A 12,881-nucleotide genomic window follows, 5' to 3' on the forward strand; every position below is an offset into this window, starting at 1 on the left:
TTGCTTCTGCTCCTTTGGTTAATGTTTCAAGGCTGTTTTCTTCATTAAAAATTTTATTCTTAATGTCTTTGCCCTACTTGGCTTTTTAAAGAAAATTTAATTTAAAGGAAACTGTCCTCAAGGAATCCAAACATAATTTTCTGCCCCAGGAACTTGTGATTCACCAGAGTGAAGACACCAGAGTCTTAGAGCTGGCCAAAGATAACAAGAGAAGGCATGTGGCCTACATGAAGTAGAACTTAATTATTGAAACAAAGAAACCGGCAAATCCAGGTCCGTGCCTAAGTCTGTTAAAGAAGCTCATCATACAAATCATTGGCTAGATTTTTGCTAGAACACCTTTTCCCTGTTTGAGTCAACAACACAGGCCCATTCTTACTTTCTGCCTGTTACAAACAGTAGCTCTTTGCAGAACAGTTTTTCCTAATTAAGTTGTTCTCAGCTTTTCAGTCATGAGGTTTCGTTCACCTTCCACAGGGATTTGGAAGGGAGGGGCTTTGAACACCCAAGGCAGTCTTAACCCAGTGCACTCGTTCCATCCGTTAATCCCTTCTTATTTCTGAGAGAGGAGAAATGCATTCCCATGCAATGCAGTTTTGTCTTCCCAAGTGAGTTTTCCAGAAGCTTCCAGGTTTTGAACTGATGCTGCTCAGCACCCACAAAGTGAGCACTGCACAATGCGGAAGGCTCAAGCCACTTCTGTACAGTTTCCCACACCAGACCACAACATAGTCTATCCCTAAGATCTACATGACTGACTCTTACATCATTGTCTTGAAAACTGCATGTCTAATTTAGGAGATCAACACATGATTTACAGCATTTTTACTTGTAGATCTAAATACAATTACATATAAGAAATGTGCTTAACTAATAATTGCAGTAAAATTTATATACAGATCTTACATTTAGCTGATAATGGATGTAATTATACATGTGTGTATTTTATAGGTCAGAGTTTTCTACTTCAGTTCCAAATTAGGAATATTCTAGAAGTTGATGAATTTTAAAACTATACACTGACTAGTGAGAAGCTTCCTGCCATGGGGCAAATACACCTGAGCTTCACGACTAGCTGCTATTGCTGCCCCTCAGGAACAGGTTTTTTGCCTCTGCTGCACCTAGATAAGCGGTGGTATATTTGTAGGTTTAGAAAATAGTTTTGGAGCTAAAAGGTTGCATTGCAGCTTTACGTGTACCTTTTAAGGGTGTAGGAAATGAAGACTACATGGGCTTCTTGGGGTAATCTGCCCAGTCTGCTGCTTCTGTGGATAACTTATTGAGTATAAGCATTTTCAGTCTGAATATTTAGAGCTAGTCCTAAAGATTCAGGTAGTTTAATTTACCTAAACCTAGCCTACTTTAGATATTTTGTTCCCAGTGATTTAATGAAAAGATTTTTCTGGATTCTTACAGTCTCATTTGGTCAGAAGTCTCCTCTTATTCTCCAGCCCCAATTTATTTCTTCTCTCTTATTTACTTCTGTCTTCTAGAAGTTTACCTACGTAAACTAATTTCACAATTTTATCTGTTTTCTGCCAGAATGGGTACAACACTTCATCAGAAGAAACAAGATGGACTTCCCTTTTGCTTTTTATTCCCCTCCTCACCCTACCAGAAGTGATGAAGGAAGAAGGGCTCTTCTTCCACAGTGGAGATTGTCACCTATTCTCTCTCTGTCATAGGAATGACAGATGCCTTTCCTCTTTCTTGATGATCAGTCAGCCTCTTTCTCCCCACCAGAGATACTTCTATGAAAGGCTGTCTTGGGACTGTAGGAGTTTGGCCTTTAGGAACCAGGGAAGTCTGTGGCAACTGTGATGTGTCCTACATTTGTATACACATCTACTTTGTCTGCAGAGTCCACAGAGAAAAAAATCAACCAGTCTTCACTTCTTTTTCCTCTCTTTTGGGTGGGCTAGTGCTATTGTACAACTGCAGAACGCAAGGAGTAATTCAACAGCATCTAGAAACTGGGGTTTGCATGCACCTCCTTCCTTCAAAACAGCCATGCTTTTTATTGCAGTAACCTATCAATATTGAAAATGTAATTATTTCAGTGTAACTTTCTGTTTGTTTGTTCACTTTTATTAAGAAACTCTGAAGGCAAGTAACTCTGAAGGCAACACGGGTTTTGCTTTTTAATTTCTGTGACTTTCAGGAATCATACCTGAAAGAGCCATAACACCTATTCCTAATTACTGCATTGGGACCCCATTAATTCAAGCATTTGTGGTCTAAGATCTCTCCACTGGATGTGTAAAACTTTGGGCCAATTACATCATGATGGTTGCTGGTATTACTAGGTGTTCCTCAGAAACAATATGTATAATTTGAGGAGATGAGGAATTTGGCAGAAAACAAAACAAATTATAATAATTTTGAAAAGCCTGTGCAAATATAGGCATTGTTCAGAGGGTACCACCAGCATGAGTAGTAGGTTCTTAGCATTCAACTAACTGAGGTGTGTGTGCAGACTGTAGTGAGCTCTCGGTTATTGGAGTGGTCTCATCAGACACACTGGCATGAGAACAGTATTTAAATCACTAGAATAAATTCTTCATCAAATTCATGTGTTCAACTGCTAGTGTCTTCAACTGCTAGTGTCTTCAACCTCAGATATGTTTCTGTATCTGCAGATATTCATCAACAGGCATAAGAGGAATTTTGCATAATCTTGTTTTAACGTCCTCGGATGCTCACAGGGAATTTATGTTAGTGTTCAAATCCTAAGCCTCATCCTACATTTTTACTTCAGCAAAAGCAAGATTTTCTTGTAGCCCTAATTCAGCAAAGCACTTAGGTGTGAACTTCATTTAAACCAAGTAGCCAAACCACTCATTTCACTCATTTTAATTTTTTTTTTTTTTTATAGTAAGTAAGGCCTGTGTGCAGGAGTACACTAGCCAGGAATAAATGTGTCTATATGCAATAACTTCTTTAAAATACTTATTTCTTTAAGTATGTTATTCCCATTAAAGGTCCAACTTTGCTGGTATAACTAGATATTTCATGTCTGGTATGAAAAGTAGCTTTATAGGTTTCATAAGCATGAGGCAAAAATAACTGTTTTAAAAGGACCATTAAGTACAAGGTGACATGTATAAATTGCCCTAGAAATGTTAAATAAAAGATTTTTTTTTTAAATGTGCAGCATAAAAATTATAGAGGTTAAACTTGTAAGTGCAGTCCTTTTATCATAAGCATTGTAAAACTCAAAGAATTCACATGCAGTAAAACTCATTTTCCTTTTTACCTATAATATATTTCTCCTTTACAGTATTCAATTTAAGTGTTGGCTAACCAAGGAATGACCTTCCCAAAATAAATCACTTTTCATGCTTTTCCTTATTCATTAATCTTATGTTATTGTAATATACAGGAAATTATTGAGTTTTAGCATTTTAAATGTATTTGAAATCCATGCAAGAAAAGTTAATGATAGTGGTACGTGTTTGCTGTCTACATGGTGATAACACCGACTCGATGATTTTTATCTTGACTTTTGCTGACTGGAGTTGATTTCTTATTAAAAGGGCAAAGATAAGTCACTTAACTGAGCAAAAAATCAGTTTCTTATTATAGGCCTAGTAAACCTCAGCATTGTAGAGAAAGTTTTTGCACAGTAAGATTTTATCTATCAAATAAACCTGGACAAATGTCAAGGATTCATCCAATTTAAACTTACTGGATAAAAGAGATCTGTTTTCCCTAATTACTTGAAAAGTTCCTGGTAGTAATAGGATAAGACAACATAGGTGACTAGCCAATTACTTAGTTTAAGCTATTTACATGAATCCATATGCTATAAATTATGTCTAAACTCTCCTGCACTTCTGGAAAAGTGAATAAAATCATATAAGTTTATTTTGAATACAAGATCAGATATGGTATGCTGAGTGACACTTAAAAAGAATGAAACAGTAACTGTACCTTATTTTCTGAAGCAATCTTGACACTAATGCTAAATTACAGCTTGGAAACATCTAGCATTTTTACCTTTATGAGAAAAGGCTTTTTACATATTTAACATAATTCTAGGGAAAATATACTGGAATTATGTATAAAGATATGTACACTGTAACCAAAGGGCATTTATATTCCCCAGTAGAATACTTACAACAATTTTATTGCCATTTGGTGTCATTTCCTAACAGATATAAAATACAGCCGGTAAACAAACTAGACTTTAGATTTAAGCTGACAGCTGTTCCTTCAAAAGCAATATTCAGATATTTAATCTTAAGAATACTGAATATTTTACAATTGTTTGAGCAAACTATACTTTTAGCATGTGAAGGACTGTGTGCTTTTATATACATTTCTTGGATCTGATAATGACGCTAGAAAACCACCTTAGAATAAGCTACACATTTGTCGCTCCCATATATTCCCTGGGCAAATGAACAAATTGCCTCATGTTTTATTCTTAATTCCACAAATTCTTTTTATATACACAATGTTACTATGGATATTGGGCCCTGTTTTTTTCCCATATGTACATAAGCCATACAGTTGACTCCAGTGCAGTTTATGCATGTATCTGAGTGAAGATTTTCTGTCTCTAACTTCATTAAGGGAATAAACTGGCCAAGTTTACTGCAAAAGCCCCACATGTTGTCTTCATAGAGTCTCGCTGCAGTGGTCACTAGAGATTTATGGAAAAGCGAAAGAGCGAGGACTGCTTCAGCTCAATAACTGAGGCTGATACACTACCTAATATTAGTTTCATCTCACCAGATCCTGCAGAAGGAGCAGGAAAGCTCTGGCCTTTCCAAACTATAAACTGACGCAGCTGAGGTGAGTGGGTGAGGACTTCTTGACTAGGGAGAAGCTGGGCAAAGGTTGGTGTAAATTCACCCACATTAGATGGTTTCACCAGCATCATGCCAGGTCATCCTCAAACATGGCCAGTTTATGACAAGTTGATTTCCTGGAGATCCCTGTAAAAGTAGGGGTTAACAGCAAAGGTTTATCCCTTGTAAGAGTGATTCCACTCACATTAATGCATGGATGTGTGTACATACTCCTGGGCTGAATAGGCTTCACCACACGCTACCCTCCTAATTCTGAGATCTAATCTTGTCCTATTGAAGACAGCTAATATTTGGAACTGCATTCAGCAGGAGGATGATCCCTCTCAACATTGCATTGAGATTCTGTTGGTATCATACATGATAAAAGTCAGCTAAGGGATACGCCCATGGGCATAGGCAATCAAATCAGTACAGCCTGCAAATTTACAGCCCTTTTGTTGAGGGTCATGGCAGTATTGCTAGTTTCTCTGCAAATAAGAAGTAAACCAGACTGTTTTAAGTTATCTTTACCAGTATACATTTCTTCTTTAATGCCGTAATTCAATTAAAGATAATCAGTTTAAGAAATAAAATTGTTGTCCAGGCGGGCCTTTCCACTCCACTGAAAAGATGAGAACAAGAAAAAGAGTTTTCCTGGAGAAATCTTGCATTTGCATGCTTTTCTCTTAAATTGATCCAGCTCATTTCACATGTGATATGTGTATCCTGTCTTGAAATGGACCCAGTCTGTTGCTCCTTGCCCTTGTGATGGCTAAGCCACCTCATTTACTGCAGATGAAGAAGATGTGCACACTGTGTCTCACCCGAGGAGAAGTTACATTTCCATACCTTCTGTTTCAGGTTATTTACACTTTCAAGTATAAGTCCTTACTTTTTACAGTAAATTGAGATATAGTCTTAAATGGAATTTGTCTATTAATTATTAATTTATTAAGGTCAACTACAGTCAAGGCTATGCTGCTGCATACAACAGGATGGAAGTGCAGGAGGCAGCCTTGAAGCATGTGGCCATTTCTCCCCTCTCTAGTTTTCTCCAAATCCCAGGTTTAATATGCTCTCCACCCCAGAAACTCACAGTGCTATGGGGAAATAGATGTATTTCCATCAAGACACCATGTCCTGCTTATCTGTGGTGGATGCTGTGGTCCAGTAGAAGGATCATGAAAGTGATGAGACAGGTCCATCACTGGGTCTCAGCAAGATGCATAGACATTCAGATAACCAGAAAATGATTGAAATAACCTACACTGCAGCATTATAGACTTGTTCTGCATATGAAACACAATTTTAAACCATAATGGCTTCTTTATTACTAGCAGAAAATATGGGGTGAGGAGCAAAGGTTGCACACCTAGCCAATACATATGCATATATTTTATGAGCATGGATATTTACATTTATTTTTCCTTGGAGGCCTAAGGAATTAAACCTAAATCCTTTGGATGTTCATAGAAGAGATGGGAGCAAGTTCAAGTGCATCCATTCAGTCTGAGCCAACACTCACGGCAAAAATATTGTCCTATCACTGTAGTTGTGCTGTATAACTAATGTCAGTGTTCATAATTAAGGGGTTCTTTAAAAGTGCTATTTTGTGTTGTAACACTTCCCTTTTGATTCCAACTCACTTTAAACACCCAGATTTACTGTATTTTCAGTGATTTTCTGGATGACTTTATACTGCAAGGGTAGAGCTACTGATTGCTGCAGAAGGTATTTTGCATTCTTAAATGCTTATAATCTTTATTCATCTATCACATAGTTTTACCTGAATCAGCAGTAAAATCTATGAAGTCAAAGGATAATTGTCAAAATGGCATTAACTTATTTTTTCTAAATAAAAAAATAACCTTTGAAAAAGTACCTTGCAGCTACACAGATTGACAAAATGCATCAATTATATTTTTGCTCACTTAATAATTACACTGCAGTAAGTGAACTTTACTACATGGTTGATTAACCATAAGGTTACTGCTATTAAGTCACTATCAAAAACAACAACTTGGACTTTAAGAACAGAACTCTGCAGAACATCTGATCAGGTCTAAAAAAATCTGACACATCCATCCAAACTTTAATTTAAAGTACACAAGTAAATGATAGCACCTTAAGTGTAGCAAAGGGTTTCTGTTGCTTTGGTCAGGCATGCTGGGTATGTGAACTATCTGATTTGAAAGAGCTTTTGGTATGTGTTAACAAACACCAATAGAAAGACTTTTCCAGTGAACTCTAAATATCCCCAGTATCCTCTTTTTTGCATAGAAACAAGTCTTATGAGGAATGGCTGAGGGAACTGACACTGTTTAGTCTCAGGAAAAGGAGGCTGAGGGGAAATCCTACTGCTCTCTACAACTACCTGAAAGGAGATTGTAGCAAGGTGGGTGTTGGTCTCCCAAGTAACAAGCAATAGGACAAGAGGAAATGGCCTCAAGTTGTGTGAGGGGAGGTTTAGATTGGATATTAGAAAAAATTTTCTTCACCAGAATGGTTATTAAGCATTGGAACAGGCTGCCCAGGGAAGTGTTTGAGTCACCATCCCTGGAGGTATTTAAAAGACGTGTAGATGTGACACTTAGGGACACGGTTTAGTGGTGGACTTGGCAGTGTTAGGTTAACAGTTGTACTCGATGATCTTAAAGGTCTTTTCCAACCTAAGCAATTCTATTATTCTATGAAATTAGTGTTCCAACTTCTGGGAAAACAGGATTAAATCTCCAGGTACACCCTGATGATATTTTAACTTTTTTTTTTTTTTTCAGGTTATTGCAACGGGAAAATATTGCTGTTTCTGGTAGTTCACTGATACTATAGGCCCCTTTTTCTTCTGTTTTCTGGACTTTGTATATTATAAAAAGTGTTGCTATGAAGCCCTGCTATGATGTTGTACCTCTGTTTGACCAGCCCTGAAGATCATTTAAGCCATGAGAGAAATAATTTAGGACAATCTAAAACTGGACTATGTCTTAGTGTAAAAGAATAAAATTAAAAATAATCTAGTAGTTGTTTTGTATAAGTGGTACCTAGCTAAGAAGAAAGAGTAGCCTGGTATGAAGAAACTTGCCTAGGATGTAGAATGCACAAGACCACTCCAATGTTCAGTCACAGTTTTTACGTGAGGTAGGGAATATCCCCTATGTTGCCCGTATCCCTCCGTTCCAGAGGTAACAGCACTTTCCAGCTTCACCCAGAAGTACAACAAAGATTTTAAAATGCTTCTTCAGACAGATTATAGAAGTATACAAAAATACAATAGAATTTAGAGATTATTCCCATACAAAAACTAGCATTTGTATAATTTATTACAGCTGTCTAAACCAGGTTGACAATAGTAAAATTCATTAAAACATTACAATATTACTGGAGCAATCAGCTTTTTCTGTGCTAGTGTTTGAGTAACAGCAGCTAGAGAGAGGCTCTGTTACTTCTCAGCATCTGAAATTCAGTTTCTGTTCACATTTATCCGAGCAACATTTCTCTTATATGGGCACTCCAGAAAGTGAAAACAATTGGAGCCAAGGCACTCTTGTGCAAAATGCCACCCACATGACACAAACTGAAGATCTGACATGCGATGTGGTAACTGCTAATGAACTGAGCTGGATCTGATGCAGTGTCTTGGCTTTATAACCAGTTTCCAGTCCTATAACACATCATCTCCTGCTCATGGTCACAATTTTCTTCTTTGAAGGTCTATTCTTTATTCACTCAAATCTTCTCCATGTGTCAAGAACATCATAAGAAGAAATTATTAAAAGCAATGGGCGTAAAAATCTCCATTCCACTGTTTCACTAAAGCACTTAGAGTGAGAAAAATTAGGCGAATTCACTTTTCACATGTGTTTAAATTGCTAATCTCACTGCTCTATCTGTATTAGTGAATACATTTATAGTAACTTTTACTTTATAATATTTTGGCAGAACTGCTAGAAAAATTGTTATAAGCCTAGGAGTGGAACTGAACCATGAAAGCTAAACTGTAAGCTGCTGTAAAGCTGGTTTATTAGTATGACAGAATAAAATTTCACACACACAAAAGCTTCTAAGCCACAATATTTTGAAAGGAAGAAAGAGAGGGGTGGGGAAGTATAATCAAAGTCATCTATATTCCCTCTGATATTTCACTGAATGTTGCCATAATAATATGTTGGTTTTGTCCATTCTGTTTTTCAGGCATTTGGTGATATTACTGGAGAAAATCTTTTGTGTAATGAAAGAAGTACAGCCCAGGAATGCATAAGCGAAATGGACAGCGTGCTGCATACATCTTCATGTATCAAGCTGAGGGAGAGAAAAAACAGTACCACAAGGTGGAAAGGTATTATTTTCAGTTTCTGTATTTCTGTACCTTGCTGAAAAACCTAAGCATAAAGCCATGGGAGGGATAGAAGAAAAATGGTAATTTGAAAACCCAGCTTCTCTTGGAGGGTCTAGGGTGCGATCAGTTAGGGCTGAAATTTCACAGTTGTGGTTGCCCATGGATCTTCATCCTTGGGTAGTTTCATAGGTATGTTGCAAGAGTCCTGAGCTGTCATTCACCCAAACACTGTCACACTTTCTGTTCAAAACTCAGTACAATAATGCAATCCAGAGCAATCTATCTGGAGTAAGGGTCAGCATTTAAAGTATGCTGAGGGCAGGCTTAAATCAGCTGCTTTATATATAATTAGGTATGTGTCCACATGTATTGGTCTGAGTGCAAAAGTTCCAATCACTCTGACTTGCGTTGTGGTTTCCACTGTGTACTGAAAGGCACTGGACCCCTCCCAGCACCTAGAGAAGTATATGCAGAGTGGAACACGCCCATGTGCATCAAGTTGCTAAATGAAGGTGCTGCTGATCAAAAGTTGTATCAGGGTGTTTGATGACAGAGAATTACAGAACACACTGGGTGTCTTTAGATGTCACTGTTATTGCAAGGTATCAATTTCCTCTCGTTCCTTACCCAGGATCTCAGGACCAGATCTAGCTCCACCAGATCTCTGCACTTAGCTGAGTCCTTACTGGTGTCAATTTTCTGATGCCCCCTGAGGAGTAAAGTTCAGTTAAAAGCACCTTGTGTTACTTTTAAATCCACACTAATCTTTTCTGCTGACAGAAAAACATTGGAAGGTTCACATGAGCACACAAGACAGAATTTTTCAAAGGAAAACTGATAAATGTAGTGTCCGGGCTCTTGCTCCTATATCTCTCTTGTTGGGGGAGGGAGGTACACTGTTACCTCTTGTATTTACATCATGTCTTTCTCTACATCTTTTTTTTTTTATAATCTTCAGGAAATCATGTTGTCTTCGACAAGAGCTAATTCCTGCGGTAATGCATAGTCCACAGAGTTGTTTACATCCTGATCCACATCCATGGTATGGTTACTGTCTGACAGGATTTAGGGTTCTGACATCCACACCTCTGTGCGTACAGCATTGTCCTGCAAATGATCCATTCGTAACTCTTCTGTGGCTTTAACAAGCTTTTCAGTGTGGTGACCTCACTGGATCAGATCACAGATTGGATCATGCAAATATAAATATTTAATATAATTTTTTTTCCCCTTCCAAATAGTGGGACATTCCTAGATTTCTCAGGTTTGCTTGTTCCTGCTTTTTCATGTTTTCTTGTATCTGTTAGTGGTGGTGGGGAAAAATCCCTGATTTGTCCTTCAAGTTTCATGACTAAAACATTGACAGTGTTTTCAGTAATTGTTCAAAAACCAACACTATTGTAATTGCAAAGCTGCAAAGATGTCCAGAAGAGGAACAATGATGGCTTTGTGCCACAGGCTCTGTAGCCAAGTCCCAACAGGCTGCAGAATTTACGAGAACCCAAAGAAGATCATTTTGCTGGGGTCTTAACATTGGTCAGTTGTGCTTCCCTGGGAGCTATAGCAGCTTTAAGCAACCTAGCGGTTACCCTCATGCTTTCTTAGTAGTATTAAAATATTGCTCATTTCTTTAAACCAGTCAGTGTCTATTCTATTTGGCTTCATATAAATGCATCAGAAATGAAGTCCATGCCCCAAGGGCAAGGACTACCAGGGAAAACAGAAGGAGAAGGTGGGAAGGGGAACAAAGGCAATGAAGATGAAGTTCTTTTTCCAAGGTCACCAAAGTCAGAGGTGAATGCAGAAATAAAGGGCAGACTGCCAGTGTCCTGACTCTTGGTCTTCCCTGCAGTAGGATCCTCTTTGTTCTGAAAATGCAGATGGAAAAGATTCTTACCTTCCTGCTATTTTGAATCATTCATGTATAACACTGTAATCAATTAACACAGTAATCAGTGACATTTTTCTAACGTGTATGCTTTTCTGGTGCCCCCTTGTTCACGCTGCTACGCTAAAACTTTTTCAGATACTTTTACCTTTGCAAGATCTTTCCCAATGTCTTGAACAATGTTGATTAATGTTGATACTTAAATCTATGGTTCTCATCTATCTGAATAATCATTAAATGACATTAGGTTACAACTCAGAGGATTAAATGTCACTCTTGAAAACAGTTTTTCTTTGGGTTTACAAGATAACAATTTGGTTTCCCCTTTTAAAATTTTTTAAAATTATTTTTGTGCACGTGCATATGTGTGTATTTTTATGAGTTATGTGCAGACAGAAGTGGTGTTAAAAATAAACTGAATATTTACAAGAAGTGGTGTGATTTTTGTGGGTTCTATTGCATCAGGTATTACTTGGATGACTCTATCATAACAGAAATAAAATTGCCTTTTAATGTTTGCTTCGCCTGTTAACTGTAGTACTTAATTTTGAAAAAGAAACTAGCTGAAGATAAACTATCTAGTTCCAGATTTTTTCTGTGGATTTCTTCTGCTTGAGCAGAGTTGTGCTTTTCATCAATTACTTCAGATGCTGGGGTAATGCTGATTACCCCATAATGAGTGAATGACATTAACAGTGGAGTGGAGGTCAGTATGATTCTTTGCGTACGTGACTGTCCTCTGCTATGAGTTAAGGCGGTGTGATCTGTAACCTACTGCAGTTTCTGGGCAACAGTACCAAGAAGACAGCATGTTGTGGGCAGCTTCATAACATGCGCGTCTTCTTGTCCTCAGTTTTGTATTTGAATGTGACTGAATGTAATGGTAAAAGTCCCTTTGGGCAATATTATACCCTAGGTTTCCCACCACTGAATTAAGATATCCCAGTCTGGTTCTGTGAGATTTTGACTTCAGTGTTGGTAATATGATATCGTTTAGTCTGATGGCAAGGCCAACTTTACGTGCGGAGTCACCACACTTTCAGTTCTGATAGGACTGTGCTGAATTTTTAACGAATCTGGATCTGGTTCTGAGACTTTGTTCAGCATGAAGGACTTGACTGACCACTTTTATTACCTCAGTTACGTTGGCATGTCTCCACTGACTTTCGTCTGACAGGCAATGTACAATTCTGCAACAGTACATATTCATGAAAGCTGAATTTAAAGCAAGCTTAAATATTAAGAAAATTTACCTTCCATTTTTTTTGCTGAAAATATACCATTTTACCTATTAATTTTTATTACTTACATTGTATGAGTTCCCATGATTGTTGGTCAATATAGACTGGGTGGCATTGGCTTTGAAATTGTTTTCTGAAGTGCTCTTTTCAGCAGTGTCACCCATAATGTTCAGTTATATTTGGATAGTAATTGCCTGTCTATGCAGTGTTCCTTTACAACAATTTTCTCCTGTGTAGCTATATATATGTAGTCATTACTGAAAAGTGTAAATAAAGAATCCTTTTAGTGGTGTAGTTTCCCTGGGTACCTACTGTGCTCTTATTATCTAAAACATACTCCCCATCTGTAGTTCTGTTCTATTAAAGGATAAAGACATAAGTATGAATTAAAAATTAAAATGCTTGTTGTAGATTGGAGATCAAGGTCTATTAGAATATATCTGGTGCTAGGCTCTCAGTACAGTAGATAGATTATGCTGAGCACCAGTTAAGCAAGGGGATGAAAAATGAGTGATTTTCATCATTCAGTTAAATATAGTGCTAAGTGGTATGTGCTAGCATTAAAAGCAAATTACTTAGCACTTCACCAATCACAGCATGAGAGCATTCCATTGGAAGCAGTA

General features: G+C 37.5%; 1 protein-coding gene across 1 annotated transcript in view; it reads left to right on the top strand.

Annotated features, from left to right (window-relative positions):
- The window catches only part of LOC113477149, a 54,543-nt gene extending 43,044 nt beyond the window's left edge, over positions 1-11,499 (top strand). Inside the window, exons 4-5 of the mRNA XM_026843308.1 lie at positions 8,985-9,129; positions 10,088-11,499. Coding sequence (XP_026699109.1) covers positions 8,985-9,129; positions 10,088-10,116 — 174 coding nt within the window. The 3' untranslated portion in view covers positions 10,117-11,499. The remainder of the gene's footprint in view (positions 1-8,984; positions 9,130-10,087) is intronic.
- The last annotated feature ends 1,382 nt before the right edge of the window (positions 11,500-12,881 follow it).

This window comes from Athene cunicularia (genome assembly GCF_003259725.1).
Source record: "Athene cunicularia isolate RWA chromosome 2 unlocalized genomic scaffold, athCun1 chr2_part1, whole genome shotgun sequence".
Lineage (NCBI taxonomy): Eukaryota > Metazoa > Chordata > Aves > Strigiformes > Strigidae > Athene > Athene cunicularia.